This window comes from Manacus candei, unplaced genomic scaffold (assembly GCF_025592945.1).
Source record: "Manacus candei isolate 608988 ecotype Guabito, Panama unplaced genomic scaffold, ASM2559294v1 h1tg000017l, whole genome shotgun sequence".
In the NCBI taxonomy this organism is placed as follows: Eukaryota; Metazoa; Chordata; class Aves; order Passeriformes; family Pipridae; genus Manacus; species Manacus candei.
In genome coordinates, this window is record NW_026138065.1 from 19,170,038 (window position 1) to 19,191,963 (window position 21,926).

At 42.6% G+C, this 21,926-nt stretch overlaps 1 protein-coding gene across 1 annotated transcript; it reads left to right on the forward strand.

The window, feature by feature from the left end:
* The first annotated feature begins 558 nt into the window (after positions 1-558).
* Positions 559-13,872, forward strand: PRPH2 (peripherin 2). The gene is made up of 3 exons (XM_051783170.1): positions 559-1,825; positions 4,515-4,761; positions 10,319-13,872. Exons 1-3 carry the CDS (start codon positions 1,245-1,247, stop codon positions 10,553-10,555), a joined length of 1,065 nt encoding a protein of 354 aa, XP_051639130.1. The 5' UTR covers positions 559-1,244; the 3' UTR covers positions 10,556-13,872.
* The last annotated feature ends 8,054 nt before the right edge of the window (positions 13,873-21,926 follow it).

Below are 21,926 nucleotides of genomic sequence, written 5' to 3' on the forward strand. Positions count from 1 at the left end.
TGGCAGGAGGTGAGCCAGCCTCAGGATTTTCCCAGTAGCTCTGAACATCTATGAGGCAAGGGGGGAGTGGGAGATGATATTTCAAATCGAGTAAAACTCCTCAAGCAATGGGAGAGTGAAAGCCCAGCACCTCAGCTTGTCGGAAACAGCTGTGTGTTACGAGGAGGAAGGCCACTGCCAAAGAAGAGGATTGCACCTATCCTTTTCTGCCCACTACAGCATGAAAGTGGAGCCAGGCTTCAAGTGCCTCAGCAGACCCCAAGGACCCCTGAGGTGTCTCTGCAGCTGCTGAGTTGAATTCCTCCCTGGTGTAAGCTCCCAGGGGGGTCTCCTTGGCCAGCCCTGCTCCTCTCCCTGGTCTGGTGATTATCCAGTAAGCTGCTCGTACCAGCTCACTTTTTATAAAAGCACCTCTAGATTTCAGCCCAGGGTTTATTTATTGAGTTTCTCTGCACTTTTCCTTTCTCCTCCTCTCCTGCCAAGATCCAGAGATGGTACAACCCAAGATGGTACAAGAAAATGCCAAGCTTAGTTTTTTTAGGTCACCGTAAACTACACGCTTATCTGCTTTCAGAACACATAAGCCACAGGATGTCATTTCAAGTCAACACAGAAGGATAAGGACTAGAAAGTTGTTTTTGGCTGTAGATATGAATAAATCAGGATCATGTTGGGGGAGTATATGTTTGTATACAAGCAGCCTTTTTTAATGGCTCTTTTTTAACCCAGAGCCTTCTTCCTCTTTCCTCAAAGGATCCATATTCTTCTGGCAGCAAAGATCTTTTTATATCTTGGGTTTTCATATTCTGCCCAGCCTATCGTAAGGGAGCACAAATCTACTAAATAGTAAAATGAGGGATTACTTCCACTCATCTGTTGACAGACATTTCTCCAAATTGGATCAAATGATTAAAGGTATTAGAATGACGTCTTGCAGATCCAGATCAAATCATTTGAAACCTTGAGACCGTTTCTCCTTTACTTGGAAGAAACCACCAGAAATAGTTGTAGGTGCTAATTGCCCATTATTCTCACTAATGTGAAGTTGTTAATTGGGACCTTTGAATATTTTACTTGCTTGAATCCTAACCAGGGGAGTTCAAGATGGAAGGACTCTGCAGTGGCTCGCTTCCTGATGTGCCATTTGGGGTCTCTTCCAACGCCTGAATGGTTCTTCCTCAAGTTGCTTACGCTGAGAAGAGGGGTCCAGGCTGTGAAATCTTCCAACACCTCCCATTACAAAGATGGCACTGCTGAAAGTCAAATTCAATCAGAAGAAACGGGTAAAACTAGCGCAGGGACTATGGCTCATGAACTGGTTTTCAGTGTTTGCTGGAATCCTTGTTTTTAGCATGGGATTGTTCCTCAAAATTGAACTCCGGAAGCGAAGCGAAGTGATGGACAATAATGAAAGCCACTTTGTGCCCAATTCTTTGATATTGATGGGTATATTATCCTGCGCCTTCAATGGTTTTGCTGGAAAGATTTGTTACGATTCTCTGGATCCCGCTAAATTTGCCAAGTGGAAGCCTATGCTGAAACCTTACCTGGCACTGTGCTTCATCTTTAACATCCTCGTTTTCTTCGTTGCTCTGATTTGCTTTCTCATGCGGGGCTCTCTGGACAGCACACTGGCCCAAGGGCTCAAGAATGGCATGAAGTTCTACCGGGACACAGACACCCCTGGAAGATGCTTCATGAAGAAGACCATCGACATGCTCCAAATTGAGTTCAAATGCTGTGGGAACAACGGCTACAAAGATTGGTTCGAAATTCAGTGGATCAGCAACAGATATCTGGACTTCAGCTCCAAAGAAGTGAAAGAGTAAGTGATTTAGTGGGGTTTGTATCACATAGCATCGTTATTTGATCAGTATTATCCTCAAGAAATGTATGTCCCAGCAGGCACTGACTGGAAGGGGATTTGTACAAAATGAAGTCTTTCTCTGCTCTTGCATAATAAGCATCCCAAGTGATCAGCTAGATTGCCTCCTCCCCTGACAAATTCCTCTAAAGTTATCCAGAACATAAAATATAAAGCATATTCTTACTCAGCTCAGTGTAAACAGACTTAATATTTTTTACTGTCTTTTGCATCGTTATAAAACCATTACGTCGAGCCACACATACCAACTCCCAAAATGAATAGGAAAGTATCAGAACTTCACTTGTCCTAAGGCAGATTTCAATGTGATTTATTAACTTCCTAAAAAAAAGAATTCCCTGGACATGTACTGTTGATACCACTTCTAAAACTCCACTTAGATATTGGCAATGAATCAATCTAGTGGAAATAAATAGAAGCAGTAACAGTTTACCAATAATTTATGTGGTTTAGATCCTTAATATTTAGAATTTTATTTTTATATTCATTTGATGTATTGCTTCAGCACTGTGATAATACTGAGCATCAACACCTATCGATGTTCCTAGCTTTACACAGTGGCCCTGGTAGCCAAATGCATTTTAAGTTCTCTCCTGTGCCTAATTTTTTTAAAACCTCACATGAAACCAGCGCTTATTTCCTCTATACAAACCAGAGCAGATTGTTGATCAGAAACACCTTAATGGCTTTGATGTCACTGCCCAAAGAGGCTATAATCCCAAAATCAGGTTAGGTGCAGTAAGCTCAAGCAGAAAATAAACACAAGAACAAAATGCACCTTTGAAATTAAAAAATTAGCATTGGGCATAAATACCCGCAACCTTCTAAAAAATTAAGCACCAGAGAAAGAGATGGTTACTCAAGGTTCTTTGGGAACATTACTTGTAACATTCATACTCTATGGTTGCACAATGGGTCCTATAAACTGGAAGCAATGTGCCTTTTAAACGTACTGCCTCTGTCAAAAACGTCTGAATTAATTTTAAAAAAAGCTTGGTGTATCTCTTGGGGTCCCGGCCTGATTGTGTAAGTGGTATTTCACTTGTGTGTCTCTCTGCATGTTGTTTTGACTTGTTGGGTGGTCTGGTTGTTTTTGCAATTCTGAGGGAGGACTTCATAGTGAAAACTGTTACAGACTTAACCCATTGCGCTGCAGGGTTGTAACAAATACATTCTCTGTTTAATAACGGATCATTTCCATTGCAAAGATACGCCCACAGGTATAAATAACTCCTTGAAAAAAACTTGCCAGCATTATATGGAGATTTGAGAGCTGTAACTTAATCCAGCAGCAGTGGAAGGGCAATGCACAGAGGGAAAACAAGGTTATACTGTCCTTAATAATTGATGCCTTGTTTGGGACTGAGACTCAAGGTAATTTCTTTGTACTACTGAGGCAGGAAGTAGGGCATTAAAAATCTACAAATGGATGTCAGTGAATTCAAGATTTGTACTATGTGGTGGTACACAATCTCTGCTCACATTTCTGGTGGGATAGTCCCGCCCCTTTGAAATCAATAGCAAAGTGCTCCTTAATTCCAGGCAAGGTGGGAGTCTGTCCCCCACAATGTGATCTTTATATTATTTGTAGAGTGAAGGCCTGATCCAATCCCTCTGAAACTGGTGGAGCATTTACACATGAATGTGAATTAGACCTAATTCAGAGCACACTTTCCATCTAGAGATAAAACTTCAACTGCAAGTGTTTAGGTATATTTGGGTCATGACTGCAAGGTGGAATTTTCCTTCATCGGACTGTTGCAATCATCACTCTCTCTCTGACACAATTTTATATTATCCATATAGAAAGCTACAAGTAACACTCAGATTTTTTCACCTTTCTAGATCACTGGAGCTTTCCATTCTGTCATTTTCTAAGGAAAATGGTGTGTGTTAGAGTTGAAGTTCTCTTATTATAGCTTTTTTATGTAGTGCCAGTGGAACTATTTGCCTTCTAAGGTATCTCTTACCTAAACATCTTATAAGGCACCAGACTGAATGACTCTTTATGGAGAACAACCACAGTGTCAAATGAACAATAGCTGGGAAGCTCCTGTAAGGACTTTGGGAAATTTTGCAACGTCCTGTTGCTGAAGCACATTTCATGTTTCAAATACTGGCTGTCTTCCCAAGCCAAGAATAAATGCATAACCCCTCCCTGGAGCTACTATCATCAAAGAGAAGCTATTAGCTTTGCTGGATCAATGGTCTAGCTGGATATGGTGGGTCCTAAGGCTGTCAGGTCACTTCCAGCATTTCCCTTCCACATTAACTATGCTGTGATCACTCTTTTCTAACTGCCCCTCCTGCAATTTCTCTCTGCCATTTACTTTTGTTAAAAATTAATTTCTTTGAAGAAGTGACCCAAGAACACGCGTTTCCATCATGAGGAGTTATTTACAGACTCAGTGTAGCCTTGACATAGAAAAGGATTTCAGAGAGGAAAAATACCCAGGACAAACACCACCATATGAACGGGGGATGTGAAGGAATGGCACGGTCAGGACGCACAGTGGAAAATTCTCCTTGTCTTTGTTTTCCTTCTTCGTGCAAGTTTGCTCCCGTATATCTTTGTGTGGTGTGTGTGTTGTATGTGTGTATTCACGCTTCCTTCTGCCCTTGCCCATAGTCGGATCAAAAGCAACGTGGATGGAAGGTACTTAGTGGACGGCGTCCCCTTTAGCTGCTGCAACCCGAGCTCCCCAAGACCCTGCATCCAGTACCAGGTCACCAACAACTCAGCTCACTACAGCTACGACTACCAAACGGAGGAGCTCAACCTGTGGAACCGTGGCTGTCGGGAAGCCCTCCTGAACTACTACAGCGGCATGATGAGCTCCATGGGTGCCGTCACCCTCCTCGTCTGGCTTTTTGAGGTAACCCTCTCCTCTCAGCCCCACTTCGCTGAAGCACCAGCTCTGGCAGAGCAGAGTGTTTTTCAGCGTGGACTTTTCAGTTAAAGGTCAAATCTATTTAAAATAAATCACCAGCTGAGAAAACTTCTAATAGTGAACATTAATAGTGAACATCTGCATAAGGCCCAAAAGGTCTCAGGCTGGAGACAGAGCTGGGAAGCATGGAGTGGGTGTGGGATTACATACTTCCCTTGCAGAGCAAGGGGCCAGAGCCTCAAGCATCCCACAGTAAGAGGGGAAAAAGGGACTGATTTTCTACCAAATATAAGGTGCTGAGCAGGGAAGAGACAGTGAGGGCTCCGCTGTCCAGATGCATTAATTTCACATGTCACCATTTGTGGGGAATGAGAAATACACAAAATGTTGGCAGTAATTTGTGGAACGGAAAGTGCAATCAAGAGGTTTACTTGCTAATGAAAGTAAGACCTAAAGCCATGCACAGTGTCCAGCTTCAGGGCAGCATTTGGTTTAAGGTCTTTCATCAGATCCACCAAGGTTTTTGGGCAGAAAAAGTGGTTTAGGCAGAGCAGGTGGATTAAATTTATTTTATTCTGCTTCTCAAAACCACTATGCATATGCAAACAGCTGCCAATACTGCTGGTGTCTGTGGGCACTGCTGGTGTCTGTGGGCACCATAACCCAAAGTGCAGCTTTGCTCCTGAAATACTATTCATTCAGTGTGAGGAAAACATGCCCTCCTGCCTCTGGGAGGTGGCCAGTTTTCTAGCTGGGGTTTAATCAATACTAATACTCAGGGAGCGTGGGCTGGCAGTGGCACAAGAGTTGGCATGTGAGGTGCTGGATGAGGAGGTAAGGCAGGACCAGAGGACAGAGGTGAGGGTACAGCTCACTGTGTGACACGGAGTGCAGCAGACCCTTTCCAATCCTTGCAATGGCTGTTGCAAGTGGCATTGCCAATTTTAAATGATTCAGCTGGCTTTTAAAAAATTTAGATACATGCAAATTGAAAAAAGATGCACTATGTTTTGATACAAGCATTGGCCCACAGCTTTCCAGGAATGGAGATTCTTTTTAGAAAATAAACACCTACCCAGATAATCTGTAAATTGAAAAAAAAAACCATAAAGTTACTCTGTGTTGTGTTGTTTTAAAAATAACTACTCTGAACGGCAGAGAACTGTACTACCTCCTTGTAATGCTGTTATTCTGGTAAGAAAAAAAAGAGAAGCTCATATTTCAATCCAGATTCAAAGGCAGAGTTCTTTAAGAGAAGAGTATTTCAGGTATATATGAAAATCATGAAGAAATTCAAAAACTCAGGAGAAAAATGCACAAAAATACTAATGCCAGCTGCAAAAAGTCTTGACTAGGCACCTGTAACATACCTGACTTGTAAGAGGTTAATGACAGTGATATGTTAACATTAATAGCAGTGATAAAAATGCAGTATTTTATGTGTAATTCTTCAAAGTACATCTGGGTATTTTTTTCAACCTGCGGCATAATGAGAAATAAGATATCTTCTTTCCTTCATGTTTTTCAAAATAGTAGATGAGACTTTTTTCCAGGCAATCAGAGGACTCTCAGGGCAAAGCTTTTAAGAAACAACACAATCCTGGGTTATAATAACTTGCTCTCCTAAATATTTATGACTTGCCTGATAGTCCTCCATAAAGAGTCCAGATTTGGGTCTCAAACTCCCTCTGCTTTTAAGGCAAACTGAAGGGAGGAAGCCAAGCAGGAAGCAGACATAATTTAGTACATTCCAGTCAAGATAGGAAACAATTTTATACTGAGTAGGAGGGCAGCAGAGGTCCCAGATCCTGGCCAAGGTAAGTTTGGATCTGAGCAGGGTATGCCCAGTGGGCAGTGATTGTGCTGGCTCTGTGCTTCTCATTTCCCCTTGGACTGACTTTCTGGGAAGTTACAGAAAAGTGCAGAAGCAAAGGAGCATCCTGGTTTGCTCTGTACCTGGCGCCACTGTGAGTTGAAGCCAGCAAAGCCCTTCTGAGGGCCGCAGAGAACTCCTCCAGCAGGGTTGTTGGTATTGCCGTGTGGGGAGGGGGCAGAGCGTGGAGGGAAACACTAATCACAGCTGTTATTTTGAGTTGTAGGAAAACATAATGTGCCAAACGTGTAGGGATCTCAGGGAAGACTGTTCACATTTAACCTTTCTATATTAAGGGCAAGGAAGAATGAACCTGTTTTGGAATATCAAAACTTCTATTTGAAAAGAATGATAATATATTATCTAGATGCTGCTTTTACTAACAAAAGCTGTAGGCTTCCCATGAGTGACAACTGGTCATGAGGGTGACAAAAAAAGATCACACCCTGCTCTAGCTAAGCCGCCTCAGGCTAAACCCTGGCAAACAGATGGGCTTCGCTGCAGAAGGTCAAGCAGAGCAAGCCTGGATGTCTTCTTGACCCACCTCAGCCAGCAAAGAGGAAATGAGGGGTTCAAGGGTGCCCTGAATAGAGCATTTCAAAAGGAATAGAGTGAGGCTCGTTCCTGAGATGCTCCAGGTCCTTCACCTGTACAAACACATGGGTTGCAATAGGTCACAGCTACTGCAAAGGCCAAGACCCTGCAATTCACCTCACATGTGGTGCCACAGAGGGAGCCCAGCACTGAGCTCCAGGAGAGCAGTGACACGAGCAGGAGGCACATTACACGTCCTGTGCTGGAGAGTGAACTGGTAATCTTCAAAACCAGGCCACGGGCAGCAGGGACACTCCAGACGGACACAGTTCGCTCTGTTGGCCCAGACTGAGGGGCTGAGCCTGCTGTGGTGCAGGGGATACACCAGCTCACCCTGTCCATCCCTAGCCCTGGAGGAACACTGTGGCTGTGTTCTTCCTGCTGCTTTAAAGTTGATGTAAAATGACAAGAGTTTCCATGACAGGTTGTCTGTTGGCCAGGGAAATCATCACTCAGCAAGACTGGACTAGCACTGGGGCCCTGATGCCCCAGCCTTCTCTGCTGGATTGCAGTTAAGCTCAGCTTTACAGCTCAGAGTCACAGACTGGTTAAGGCTGGAAGTCTAACTGTGGCCTCACCAGGGTTGAGTAGAGGAGAAATATCACATTCCTCATCCTGCTAGCAATTCTTTGTCTAAAGCAGCCCAGGATACCATTTGCCCACTTGCCACAAGGGCTCACTGCTGGCTCATGGACAATTTGGTGTCCCCCGGGACCCCAAGGCCCTTTGCTGCCAAGCTGCTTTCAGACAGTCACCCCCAGCATATACTGGTGCATCAAGTTATGCCTTCCCTGGTACAAGACTTCAGCAAAACTGGTAGTCCAAGTCTCTGTGTGATCATATAGAAGACAGAAAAATTTACCAGATACTTGTCTCAAACTTCCTGGATTCTCTTCTCCTCTGGCAGAGAAGGCAGGCTCGGGTCAGTGGAGGTGACAAGAGCCCAAACGTTTTGCACTGCTTTTAAGGAATCTCAGCTTCAGGGACCCCAAATCTTTCTAAGCAAGATTTTTAAGAAAACAATGTATTAAACTGAGAGAAAATGTCACAAAATCTCATCTGAAGGCTGGTCAGTTGCTCCCTGCTGCACAGGCACATTCCTTTTATAAAGCAGGACCATATTTAGTGACTTAGAGCCAGCCAGGAAGCCTGCAAGAACAGCTACTTCAGCTGTCAAATAGTGGGACTTGGCAAGTCAATCACAAAACAAAACTCCTGCTGAGATGCAGTGAGGCAGCACAAGTAGAGAGCAACATGGAGGCCACCTTCTGCATCCAGCCCTGTTAGTTTGTACTGGCAACGGCATTGAAGTTCAAAGATATCAGTCCTGTGACTGAGAACAGGAAAACTGTGACTCAGAGAGGAAGGAAGATGTCAAAGACTTTAAATCTCAAGACTAATGTGACGGGATTTGTCAATTCTGATGACTTTTATGGAATAGTGCTTCAACTAGTTCAAGTCATCATAGTATTGGCTAGATAAGATTATTTCCAGAGTGAGGGCCACTAGAAACTTCCTTGAGGACCAGTGTGTGGCAAGTCATGCGTTATGTTAGAAAGTATGAAAATTTGCCTTTGGATATGGAAGTATTTGATGAAGGTTGTTTGTTTGACCAATGTTTTTCCATTTCTGATCTTGAATGAAGGCAGAAAAATACTAACATCTGCAAATTTTGAGACTAACCAAGTGTAGTTTGGTCTTCCAAGAGTTTGGAGACACTGATTCTACACAAGTAGGATGACCACAGTAGACAGGCTAATGAATGGTCCATGGAAGCACGTGCTTGAGCAGTCCCTCAAGTCTAAAGGCCAGATGTGAATACTGCCATTGGCCATGCTACGTGGCTGAATCCCAACTTCAAATCTGCTGCCCTCTTTAGCCATTAGGGTTTAGGAGGACCAGAGGTAATCAGTTCTGTGGTAATTTGGATAGGGTAGCGGGGGCATTGTACTTCCCTTACAGAACAAATCCTACGAGGTCATGGACAACATTAAATGTTCTCAATCTTAGCTTTACCCAGCATGTGAAAGACTAAACTAATCTTACTGCTGTCCCATCCTGACCACCTGCTCTACCACGTTACCAGGCTGGCTCTTCTGGGCACTGCCTTTTCTTTCTCTTTCTCTACTTCAATCTGATTGATTACTTTTCTTCATAAGCACCACAACAGTGGAAGTCAGATTGTTCTGAACAGTGTTAGAAAGGAGGAGACTGGTTAAAACCACTTTTTCTCTCTGGAGGCAGGTGTGGGGTGTTGCCAGTGTCAGAGGTGTTACACCAGCATAATACAGTAGAAAAACCCACCTTATTCAGGGCTGCTGGGACTTGGTAATATTTAACTGGAAATAGATATGAGTTTTAGATGGAACCAGTGAGAGATACCCCTGCTGCCTTAATTTCCTTATATGCACATCCCTATATAAAAACAAAACCAGAATTTGAAGTAGACAGTGATGGCTCAAATCCTAATGCTGCTCTCTTCTGCAGAGATGCTGATTCATGAATATTTCCTTGATCAGCTTAATATATTCACCAAACATATTAAGGTCAATGCAAAGTAAAAATATTTAGAGTTAAAATTAAGTGGATGGTGGCAAAGGACATTGTTCCGCATAAAAACTGCTTTATGGATATCTGGTGTAGAGGAGCAGGGGTTGCACTGAAACCTCCCAGGAGGCACTGACCCTGTGAGGGGCCATGAAGAGTGGTCCCTTGTGCACATGGCCCCTCAAAGGTGCTGTTCCACAGCAGCCAGCACGTACTTCCTTCATAAGGTGATACCTCCACTCATTGCTGACTGAGTGTCATGCTTCCCATGTGCTCACCCATTTCAGAATTCCACCTTCTTTCCTACTCTTGAAGGGACATTTTCCTCCTGGGCATCTCAAGGGGGAAGGTTGCTCAGGATCTCCTCTTGTTCAGAGGATTCTCACAGCCCGTAAGCTGTGGCAAGTTGGTTCCTTTGGCATTTGGTTCACACCAGCAGCCAGGGCTGCTGATAGCAGAAGGCAGTGAGGATGGAGGAGGAGTATCCATGTTTGGCTGACACTCTCTGTCTTCCATTGCCTGGCACAGATATCAGTGATGATTGGCTTGCGCCTTCTACACACCTCTCTGGAAAGCATTCCAAACCCCGAAGACCCTGAATGTGAAAGTGAAGGGTGGGTGCTGGAGAACAGCCTGAAGGACACTTTTAAATCTGCACTGGAGAATTTGAAAAAGCTTGGTAAGTTCAATCAGGTGGAAGCAGGAGCCGAAGGGGCCGAAGGAGAGGAAGGAGGGAAGACGCCAGCCATCACAACGGTCAGTTGAGCTGCTAATTGATGTGGACTTTTTCTCAGAGAAAAATAAAACAAACTGAGAATTGTGAATATCTACATTTTAAAAGTTATGTATCAACCATCAGAATACACATTTCTGTGCATGTTCTTTTTTGTATATGGGAGCATACAACATAGTGCACCTTGGGATAATACTCTAATCCGCAATGTGAGTACACCATATCCATACCTTTTTGGGGATATGATCCCAACTAGGACTCACAATATTCACGTGTTCTCGTATCAGGGAAAGTTAGTTTAAAAATGAAAAAAAAAAAAAAATTAAAAAAATTGCTGGCATCACACAGTGATCCATTCCACCTTATTTTGAAATTAAAAGTGAAATTTGAAAAGTTAATATTTTTTGTTCAAGATGTTTTATCAGTACAATTTCTATATTTCAGCTTTTAAAGACAAACAGATTGGGTTTCTGGAGAGTAACATGTTAGAATTGAAAGGAAGGAGGATTTCTAGAATTGTATATAACTTAGTATACAGGTATTTTGACAAACCTCTCATATAATGTGATTTTTGTTAATGTGCTAAGCAATGGTATTTTCTGCTGTATTCTTAAGATGTACATAGAACAAATGCAAACTTATGCTGAGAATTTATACACTAAGAAAAAATCGTAATTTAATGAAGCAGCCAAGCATCATGAAAACAACATTAAGGTAAGATTCATGGGGTTTGTTTCTCAGGGCTTTCTGCAGGCTGTATATCTTGAATGCACGTGTTGTAGACTTACGCTGCACCTTGTATTTAAATTCTACACAGAAGCTTAGAAGATTCTTTCTGTAGTGGGTCAAATCCGTGCTATGAGCATGTGCCAGTTACTGTTACTCTGGACATTTTACAGAGTATGTAACCTCATAGCTTGCTCCAGAATATTCAAGCCCAACTATTTTTAAGGCAAGAAAAGAAAAGAAACCCAAAACCAAAAAGGCCCCTTGGAACTCACACTTTAAATGTTTTTCAGGGTCCTAGAAAATGGATACCATTGATTTGTAAGTACATCAAGCCTCAAACTTTCAGGCCAGGGAAAACTAAGTTTAAATCAATCCTCAGTGTGCAAATTTTACAAATTTTACTTTTCTATCAGTGATAGGGTACCCATCATTATATTTTCTAAATCAATGGGAAGGTACCTTTTGAGTCTGCATCTCTCTAAATATACTCTCATAGCTGGAGGATCCTGTTCTCATTATACCATGTTGGAATAAAGCATGGAAAGGGTTTGCTGTGGTGCACAGCCTCTAGTAAGGCAACAGAGCATCATCTTGAGTTTTTCTTCAGCTGCCAGATAACTTCAGCTAAAGGGAAAGAAACCCAAGAGAACAAGCCCCAGTCATGCACAAATTATTGCAGACACCTCAATCCCTCTGCTGCAAGCCAGGCACCATGCTTATTTTTACTCTGAATGGGAAAACCCTCTACTGCTCCAAGGTGTACCTCAGAGAGGTTTCTCAGTGGGTCCCTTCCATCTGACTGGTGGCTGGTCTTCAAAGTAAGCCATGTTTGCAGCTGCCTAATCATTGCACAGCCCATTGGTTTTCGTTCTTAATCACTTGTGCACTTGCCCCAGCAGTGCTCAGCTTCTCTGGCTTTTGTTCAAACTCCTTCTAGGATGGACAGAGCAGTTCAAGGCAGGACAGGTAAGGACGTGTCTGTACATCAAGCCATAGTTTCTATCTCAGTGGCCAGGCTGTTTCAGGCCATCTGCATGCAAGGTTTGATTTTGACAGGTTTTTGTGGTGTCCTTTCACTTTTTCAAAGCTGGCCAAAGCTTTAAACTTATGATAACTAATTTAGTTACAATAAATTAAAGTCACTCTCTTCTTTTGTGCATAAGACTGTCTAGAACATGGGCACCGACAAAAAGCCAATTTGCTACTCACCACAGCCTATCATCTCTTGTTTTGCTGAGGGACACTCTGCATGGCAGAACCGTAGGAACCAGAGCAACTCCTCTCTTCTCAGTCAGACGTTGCTATGGCCGGCTGCCCCTCCCAGCCGGGCCATTAGAGAAGAGCAGGACTGTGGATGGCACACAGTGTGGCCCACATGTATCAGAGAAGAGCTTTTCAGAGGAGTCACGTGTGGGTAGGAGCTGCGTTACAAGGATTAATTACAGTTTTTCCTTGTGAGACTTCAGCGTGCTGTGATCTACACCAGTTATTTGACTAGACATCTGATTTTTCAAAGAGATCTAGATTTATTGCTGCCCTAGAAATCTGGTTTAGGCCATTAATTTAGACAGGACTCCCCAGTTATTTGTGGTCTATATTTTTTTCAGTTTGCTGCTACAGCAACATAACAAATTGTCAAATTATTCTTTCAACACCGCATTGAGAAGCCAGTTCCCAGAGCAATGGTATTAGTCAGGTAAAGAGACCATCTGAGACAGGTTTATGAAGAACAGTACTGGAACCAGGGAAAAAACAGTGTATATGCTAATTCTGTCTAAAATAAAGCCTCCTGGTTGGTGGAGATCTTTGTAACATGATTACCACAAGACTGTAATACGACTGCTTTGTAAAATATATCATGTAATATATCACTCATCCGATCTTACATATACTTTCTTGTGACACTGCAAATGCTGTTCTAGATAAAGATATTTCTGCTGACTGCAAATGTAAATTTAGGTATTAAAATTGTATGGCAAGTAAAGATCTCTTTAAAGAAACTGTTTAAATATATACAGTTTAATACAGATTTCTCTAATTTGCATTACTACTGCCTTTTTCCTTCTGAATTCATTTTTTGGACCTGTTTTATGTGTTCCTGTGGGTGGGAAGGTTTTCCCTGCCTCCATGTAATGCTCTAAGTGAAAGCAAACCTTCCTCTTTTCATGTACCCAGCTAAGGTCAGGATGTGCAAATGGACTCCTAAATCACCTGCCTCTTACTAGAAACGAATTTGCTGTACTATTTGAATAGCATCCTTTTGCAGTACATAGGAATTAAAACATCTTCACAGCCATGGAGATGGTCTCCTGGTCATGCTCCACCAGTGAAACCAGTGACATCCTCAGGATCTTTGACAATCAGCTAAGCAGAGTTTATAGCCTCTTTCCCCGCCCCCCCCCCCCCCCATTTAAATCAAACTTGCAATGAACATTCAAAAGAACACATTGTTCTTATTTTAAATTTAAGTCTAAAGCTCTCACAGTCAAATCTGCCTGCAGCAATCCGACGACTTCCAGAGCCATGCCCTGATTTTCAAACTAATAAACTTCAGAAGGATGTGAGCTTAATTCATGCAAACCAGGCCACTTCTTTTTAGGTACCTCCATATGGATTACCAGCTTAAATCCAAGTACACAGATCTGAGAGCCAGCCCAAGGCCTTGAAGTGTCAACTCCTAAGAAACATCACTTTTTAAAGAAATGACAAAAAGTACACTATTTTACCGGTGACATTTATTTGAAGGGACACAGAACATTGACTAAAGTGCTTTAAAGGAGGAAATATAAACAGCTTCCTTAAAGCTATTAGTTCTTAAGTAGCCTTAATACAATTGATAAGATTAGCCTCCATGCATTACATGAGCTTGGGCATTTTGTAATACCACACAAATACATGTGTGCAGCTTAGCAAAGCGCATGGCAATGCTATATCGGGCTCACAGGCACCACACGTACTTCCTAGCTAATGGCCTGGGGAGATTTTTAAAGGCTGATATAAAGAAAAAAGGATCCCAGCAAAACAGTTACTTATTTACACCCGACTTGCTTGGTTTGTAAAAAACAGACAACACTTCTTGTAGCATAATCAATGGAAAATGGGGACGGATCACAAATGCTTATTAAAAAAAAAAAAAAAAAGAAAGAGCATTATTAGAGATTAGTTAATTAAGAGATAAGGCCAGAAAAATAGAATGGAACCATGTGATAACAGCCCCCTGTGGGGAAGACACAGGCTTAGGCAAATTTATTTCTGGCAACAGCAATGCAGCTATCTCAAGTCTGAAATAATGCGTATGTGGAACTTTTTCTGAGTTATGTCAGACCTATAATGTTCAGTGACTGACTAAAACACTGAAGTAGACAAATGCCTCTCTCAAAGCAGATGCATTTGCTGTTCTCGTGTAATTTCACAGGTGTTACTGAATTTGGATCCAAAGCACATTTGTGAGGTGGGAAATGCTGGCCTGGAGCTCAGCTTTGTGGGCTCTCCATTACCTGCACCATCTTGGCAGCACCTTTCCCTGAGGAACACACCTCTGTTTTGCAGTCCTCCCCTCACATGTGGTGCCAGACGAAGGGCTGAGCAGGACTCCCACTTCCCACCCCACCAGCTCCTCCCAAAGCACACAGAACTAGTAGAACTAGTCTTGCCTGATTAACCTGTTTCTAGTAAAAAGAAGGATAGTCCATAAACATGAAACAACCACTAAGTTCATGATGAACTGCATTTCCATGGTTTGTTCTCAAACCTTTCCAGAGCAAAGGGCAGTGTGGGAATCAAAGGGACCAGTCAAAGAGCAAAACAAGGACCAAAGGGCAGGTCTGCAGCCTGCCTTTGGACTGATGCACACCAGGCAACCAAAACCTCCAGGCACTGTACATCACATTCCTGGGCAGGAGGGTCAAGCATCGCAAATCAGAAATGGGGAGACTTGGGCATGTGAAACGTGATAAGGCACAACTGCAGCTCGAGGGTGATGAAAGGAGGAGACCAAAGCACTAAGTCTGAGGCACACCACAGACTGACCGTCTTGTTAACAGGGTGAAAATGAAGTTTAATTCTTGAAAAAAGCCCCATAGAAGTCACTTTGAAATATGTGACAATACAGAATTTAACAGCTGCATCCAAGAACCACTGTCCCTCCCAGCTGTGTGTGCCTCAGGCACTGTCAGTATACACAAGGTGGAAGGAGACGCTCATTGCATTCATCAGTCCCTAAACACAAATCCCCTCCTGCCTTCTTGGCTGCCCAAGTAATGTTCAGAGGGCAGCACAGCTCTTGCCTTAGACACTTTTTCAAATGGATGTGAGTTTTCCCATTAATACATGCATTTTCTTAAACACAAATAACAGATTAAGGTTAAAGATACAAAGCAACCACAGGGGGAAAATACAAATGAGGGCAAGGTGAATTCACAAGTTCATATGAATGAATCTTGCATTAATTACATAAATTAATCAAGAGTAGAAGTAAAATTGATTCTGTAATGTTGCTGTAAGCATACTTTAAGTAAATTATGACAGCATTTCTTGTTTTCATCCCAGAATTTTAAATGTAATAGAACCTAAAAATCAAAATTTTTCTCTATTTGTCTAATTTTTTTTTTTTAGAGTACTTTAGATTATTCTTGAGATTAGGTAATGTTAAAAATGGATTAAGTGCATTTCAGGAAGCATTTTGTTCAGGAAAAAACTTGCAGTGGTATGTCTAGATTACAAATAATTACTACCACAGCATATCCCTGACTCCAGTGGGATAAAACAACTTTCTGTCCCCTCCCTCTTTGCAGGTGGCACTCAACCAGGAGTGCTGCTCCCACAGGGAGACATTCTCCGTGCCACATACCCTCCTCAAATATTTCACAGCTAGGCCTCTGTCACTGGTGAAGGCTTACAAGTGGATTCTGAAGCTCTGGAGAGCAGGATTCAATCCCATCCTCCTTTCACTACAACCACTGCTACTGCAGCCCTGGGAAACCACATGCACCTCCCTCGCCATGCCTGGAACAGGGCTGCCCACCCTGAGCACCCGCTTTGCTCCAGTGCAGTGAAGGCACCACACTGGCTCTTGGGTTTGCTGCCTTGGACATGACACCTTTCAACGCCCTGAATAACTGTTACTGCACACCTACCCAACAATTTGCAATGCTACTCACACGGAAATGTTTAAGTGTCTCACACATGTTGGCATGAGCAGCAGTCACCCGCAGCCTCCCAGATGAGCACCCTGGGCTTCTGCAGGCTCCAAGTGACACACATTGCTAGCGTACGGCATTTACTACTCTGTTAAAAAAAACAACTCAAAATTCCTTATTTTCAGTTCCATCCTGTTCAAGCTGACAGCAGAGACAGAGCAGAGTTTAAAGCCTACATTACAAAGTAGTACACAGAAAAAGAAAATACAACATGAAGTATTTTGTTTCAGAGTTCATGCTGTGTCCCAAGCTTTCAGCTACTGGACCACTTTATGAATTACCAAAACCTGACCTGGAAAGATTTATTATACACAGATGAGATGCCTGACTAGTTCAACAGCATTAAATAGATGCCCAGCAATTACTGCAGATTTTTTTTCTTCTAGTGTAGTTTCTGCCGAATTGCACATTCATTCTAAAGGACTCTGATTATAATCATTGCAAGAAAATGCAGGCTCCTTGGAGCTGTCTTTATGGGGAGCAAAAGCAAACACTACCTCTCTAATGCAGACATCTCTGGTTATAGGACACCAGTGAATGACATCAGTGAACATACTGCTGATCCCCTCACATTTGTTATTTTTATATAATCTTTTCTCCAATTCATTAACACACTTTACCATCCTCCACATTTAGAATGCTGCAAGTACAGAAATATGTTTCACACATTGTTCTTCAAATACATGGCTGATTTCAAATCAACACCCTGGTTTTATAAGTCACTAAAACATTCCGCAGTGGTCTGCACAGATGCCATCCCTAACCCAAGCTCAGCTGTCCCACCCTGCCCGGGGCTGACTACCCAGTCTGGCTTTCCTTCCAGGATCCTACGCAAAGGACAAGCTGGAAAACTTACCACCTCCGAGCTCACGCTGTCTGAAAAGAGACTGTGAAAATATATATTCACAAACTGATGAAAAAGTAACATTTAATCATTGCTGTCATGGAGACCAAGATCAGTACTTGCCATTTCGTAGCTCCTACACCTGATGCACTGCGAAATGCCTCATACTCTCCCTCTTCTTTTTTCCTCCAAAAGAGCATTTGGCAAATCTCTCCATCAAAGGTATAAGACTTGGTCATCTACTGTTTGCATGCCAGGAGAGGGGGAAAGGTGGCAGAAGAGCAGGAAAAAATAGAGGATGAATATGCAAAAGCCTCAATATAAGAATATGCAAAGCAGTTTTTATATGTGGAACAAAGATTGGTAGGAGAAATGTGAAAACTGCTACAAATGAAGTATGAATAGAAACATACATGTATAAAACAGTAGAAGAAATAACTGAGCAAGCCTTTAAAGCGCAGCACATATGGATAAAGAGGGACGTGACTGACAGCAATGAAGTGGGAAGATGCTGAGAATTGTGTTGTTTCCACCCAGCCCAGGAAGCCTGAGCTCCAAATGGCCATGGTACAGTTGCCTTCTCAGCAGCAGACCTGCACTTTGGTAGCAAGAGGGAGAATGTGGCCTGCGCCATTCCTCTTCACGTTATATCAGCCAAGGCACCCCAAACCAGGAAAAGACAACAGGCAGCCTTACTTAAGATTTATGAAGGGTGAAGCAGGATACTGAGACAAAACACAGAACCACAGGTCCTGCTGAATCCCAAAGGGTACAAAAGAGGTATCCAAAAGCCAGCTTGCTATCACCAAGCAAGCAGAATGTAGGGAGGACTCAGCAGCCATTGCTCCTGTCCTCTGTAGCACAGAGTCCTGGCCAGACTGCTGGGACACACACATCTTGGTGCCTGTGGGATCAAGCGTGTGGGTGGCTACAGTGAACTTAAACAAGATGAAGTCACCATGCCCTTCTATAGGGTCTCAAGCTGAAGTGAGGGGATGTTTTAGGACAAAGCTTTCACACATTATCATAAATACTCAGCTACTTCTCAGGGCCAGCTGGTGAGAAAGGGCACTGAACAGCATCAAAACACTCCCAACATGATCAGATGGGTACAGTGCACATCCAACGTGTGGTATTCACAGGGCCCTGCTTTGTAAAAACCTGAACTGTTTTACTGCAGCTTATATTTCTCTATCAACCTGTAACATGTTTAACAAAGTACACATTGACTAATATAAGATGAAAAATTTTGTTTAACAAAACAAGCTCAATACTGTTGTATAAAAGTAATTCCTGAGTTAGCCCTCAGTGAGACGACTCTCCCAGAACAGAACCACGAAACACTATTTCTCCTGACCCTTAGCCTTGGAATAAAATAGATAATGAAACCCCTTCTTCCCCTTACTGGAAAAAGCTGCTTAACTGTCTGAAAAGCACAGCTCTGCAGGACTTTTAGTCTCGCCTCTAAGAGTTTTCCAGTGGATGAGCTTCCAGAGCGTGGTTAGGGAGAAAGCACTGAGAGGTCAAGAGTCTCAGCCAAGCCTGGGATCTCCAATCACTCCCCTGACATGGAGTTCTTCCCTGTCCCTGACCCAACAGTTTAAACTTCCTCGACAGCAAAACCCCAGACTGCATGAGCACTCTGGTTGGCAGCAAGGAGAGGCAGAGAGGCTCCGGCTCCCCCGGCCATGACTCCACGCTCTGGAACTGCCTGCGGCGTGCGTGCTCGCTGCTACTTAGTTATCCCAGGCTTACAGTGATGCCCCTCCATCAGTCACCGCTGGTCCCCCAAACCAACAAATGACACTCCCAAGAAGGTGAAGCTGCCTACTGGTAACTGGAAGTTATCAGCAACCAGAGATGAAAATGTGCCATCTGTGCATCCAACACGGTTTCCATCAGGCACCAAAAGATGGAGTTTTGGTTTCAGCAATACCTATTAGCAAGGTTCTTCCTGTGAGACTCTTCTCTTCCCACCTTTGCATGAACACAGCCCAAAAGGAAAAGCCAACTCTTCTCTTTCCAATTCCTCAACATTTAAATCCCAAGATTAAAAACAAAATGGTAAGGAGAGACATTTCCCTAAAGACAGTTTGTCTGTAAGACTTCCCATCACTGCTAAGCAACCTTTCTCTGTGCCTGTCCCCAAGGATACACAGAAGCTGTTTCATACAGCTGAACCAGTTACCTGGAGAAAGCAGACAAATGGCAGTGTGTTAGATGTGCACACAGAGGTGTGGCTGGCAGGCTCCCTGCCTTTCATCACTCCTTGAGCACCTGGAAGCATTCCTGCAGAAGGCAAGCCTTGATAATAACTGAATCCAGTGTTGTTCTTATTAACTCTACAACCTTCTCTGTGCAGCATGCAGTAGGACTCTGGGACAATCAGCACAAGGAGCTGAGGAACTGAACAGCTAATGTAAGTAGGTGCCTCCCTACGCAAGTTTTCCATACGAGTTAAGATTTGAAAAGCACCATCTCACTCCCACTATGATGCAGCATTGACCAGGTAATGGTCCTGGCTCATCAAAAGCCAAGCAGATTGTAATGCAAAAATACTAAGACCACAAGACCCGTAGAAACCCTACAAAGATGAATCCAGGATCTCTTGCTGTTACCAGAGGTGGCCTCCCTGTGTATATCTGTATATTTTCTATTGAAAAGCACCTTTTCTGTACAGATGTCTTACTTTAGAAAAACTTTCAATATGATTTCAGACAACATCCTCATAACCAATTTGGGGAGATGCAAACTAGGCAAACTGCAAAGTGGACAGAATCCTGGCTTGATATTCAGGTTCAAAGGGTGGCAATGAACAGTTGGAAGCCAACCAGTTACAAGGGCTGATATTCAAGCCAAAACTGTTCCAGACAGTCATATTTGACTTCTAAAATCAATAATCTCAACAGCAGTATGGAAATAGAGAGCCACCACTTCCTGCTGAAGGCAATTACTGCAAAGGAGCAGAGAAGAGTCCAGGGCAGAATGAAGGCAGATTGCAAACTCAGTTGATCACAACACAACACTACTGTCAAGAGATTTGAGATGCAACTTCCCTTCTGCAATTTAATCTTTCAGAAAGGAAAACAGCTGGGATTTAATGCTAAAGGTACTTGCACAGTAGGTCGAGCATCCAGTTTCTCCTCTACACATTCAGGTCATAAGGAAAATTCTCACAGTGTTGGAGCTTCTAAACAAAACACCAAGTCATTTAGTATAAAATAAAATGCACCTAACACGAGATGACAGGGCTGGAGCATGAGAGCTGGTTGGGCCTAATGTCGAATACAAAAGGACAGAAAAGGGTCTGTGAGGCTGCATGTGTGGTGTCCACTGTCCCAGGGAAAGAGCAGAACTGTATAGTGCAATGAGCACGTTGAACCCTTCCAGTCCAGGTTGTTCCCAGGACTACAGTAGGAAGGCCTGAAATTTACTTGCTTAGTCATCAGCATTGAAGACTAGTTTGAGGGACATGGAAGGAAGCTGTAGAGAAGCAGAGGAGAGCTGTAAATGTCAACAGTCTGAGAATCCACAAGCACTTAATCTCAGCCAACAAACTCCAGGAGACATTACAGATGAAGTGGTTAGAGAGCTGTGGGGAGCACTGGCTCTTGGCACAAGTTAGACAGCACCAGGTTTTTGTTATCTTGGTTATGTATTTCCAGCAGAGTAAGAAAGAGCCTCCTGTGGGAGACTGGGGAGAGTAAGAAGTGTTTATCTTCAAGTACGAACAGAGTAAAAAACATTACTGATGTGAACCTCAACGCTCATCCCTTTTCAAAATATAAGTTACAATCCTTTAAAAAGACGATTAGACTTTTTGGTAGAGGTCAAGAAAGGTTTAGCTGACTGAAGCAAGTGACACTAATAATATAATCATCTTACATTTATAACCAGGGAATTGCAGATGTTGCACATCCAGGTATTTCTGTCAGCTTGTGATTAACAAGGTGCACACTTGAAGGAACAAGCTCAGCAAAATTCTAAAAACAACATTTAGAAAGTACCTATTGAATGCTGACATGAAAAGCACTTACTCGGTGCTTTTAGCTTTGTTTTGTATTCTGTTACGATGTTTTATGTTTGGGAATTTTTGTGTAGCTTTGCTGTTCTTTTTTTTTTCTCCCCCCAAACACATAATACATTCTAGATTGTACACATAATTCATAAATATTAAAGTTATAGCCAATTTATTACAGATATTATTTCCCTGATACTGAAACAATGTTATATATAAACATTTCTACATTAATATAAATACATGCAAAATAAATCAGAAAATAGAAGTCTTGAGTAAAGAATGACCAAATTGCAAAAAAAATCATAAATTGTGTACTTTGCAATTATTTGTGGTTGCAGTCTCCAACTCTGATCCCAGAGGGAAAAAAAAATCCTTCTCGCTGTCAATATTTTGCTTTGCACAGAGAATCAATTATCAGTATCATCAATTATCTTTTTAATGTTATGCTTACAGGAAAAGAGTTTTTCAATGCAGTTACACATTATTTGAAACCGTGGCACATAGTTCAAAAAGCAAGACTCTCTGCAAAGGAATAGTAACGTCACCAAAATGTGGGATTTCTAAGTACCATGCACAGAAAGCTGTTGATGCGTCAACCAGCTTCAGTAGGG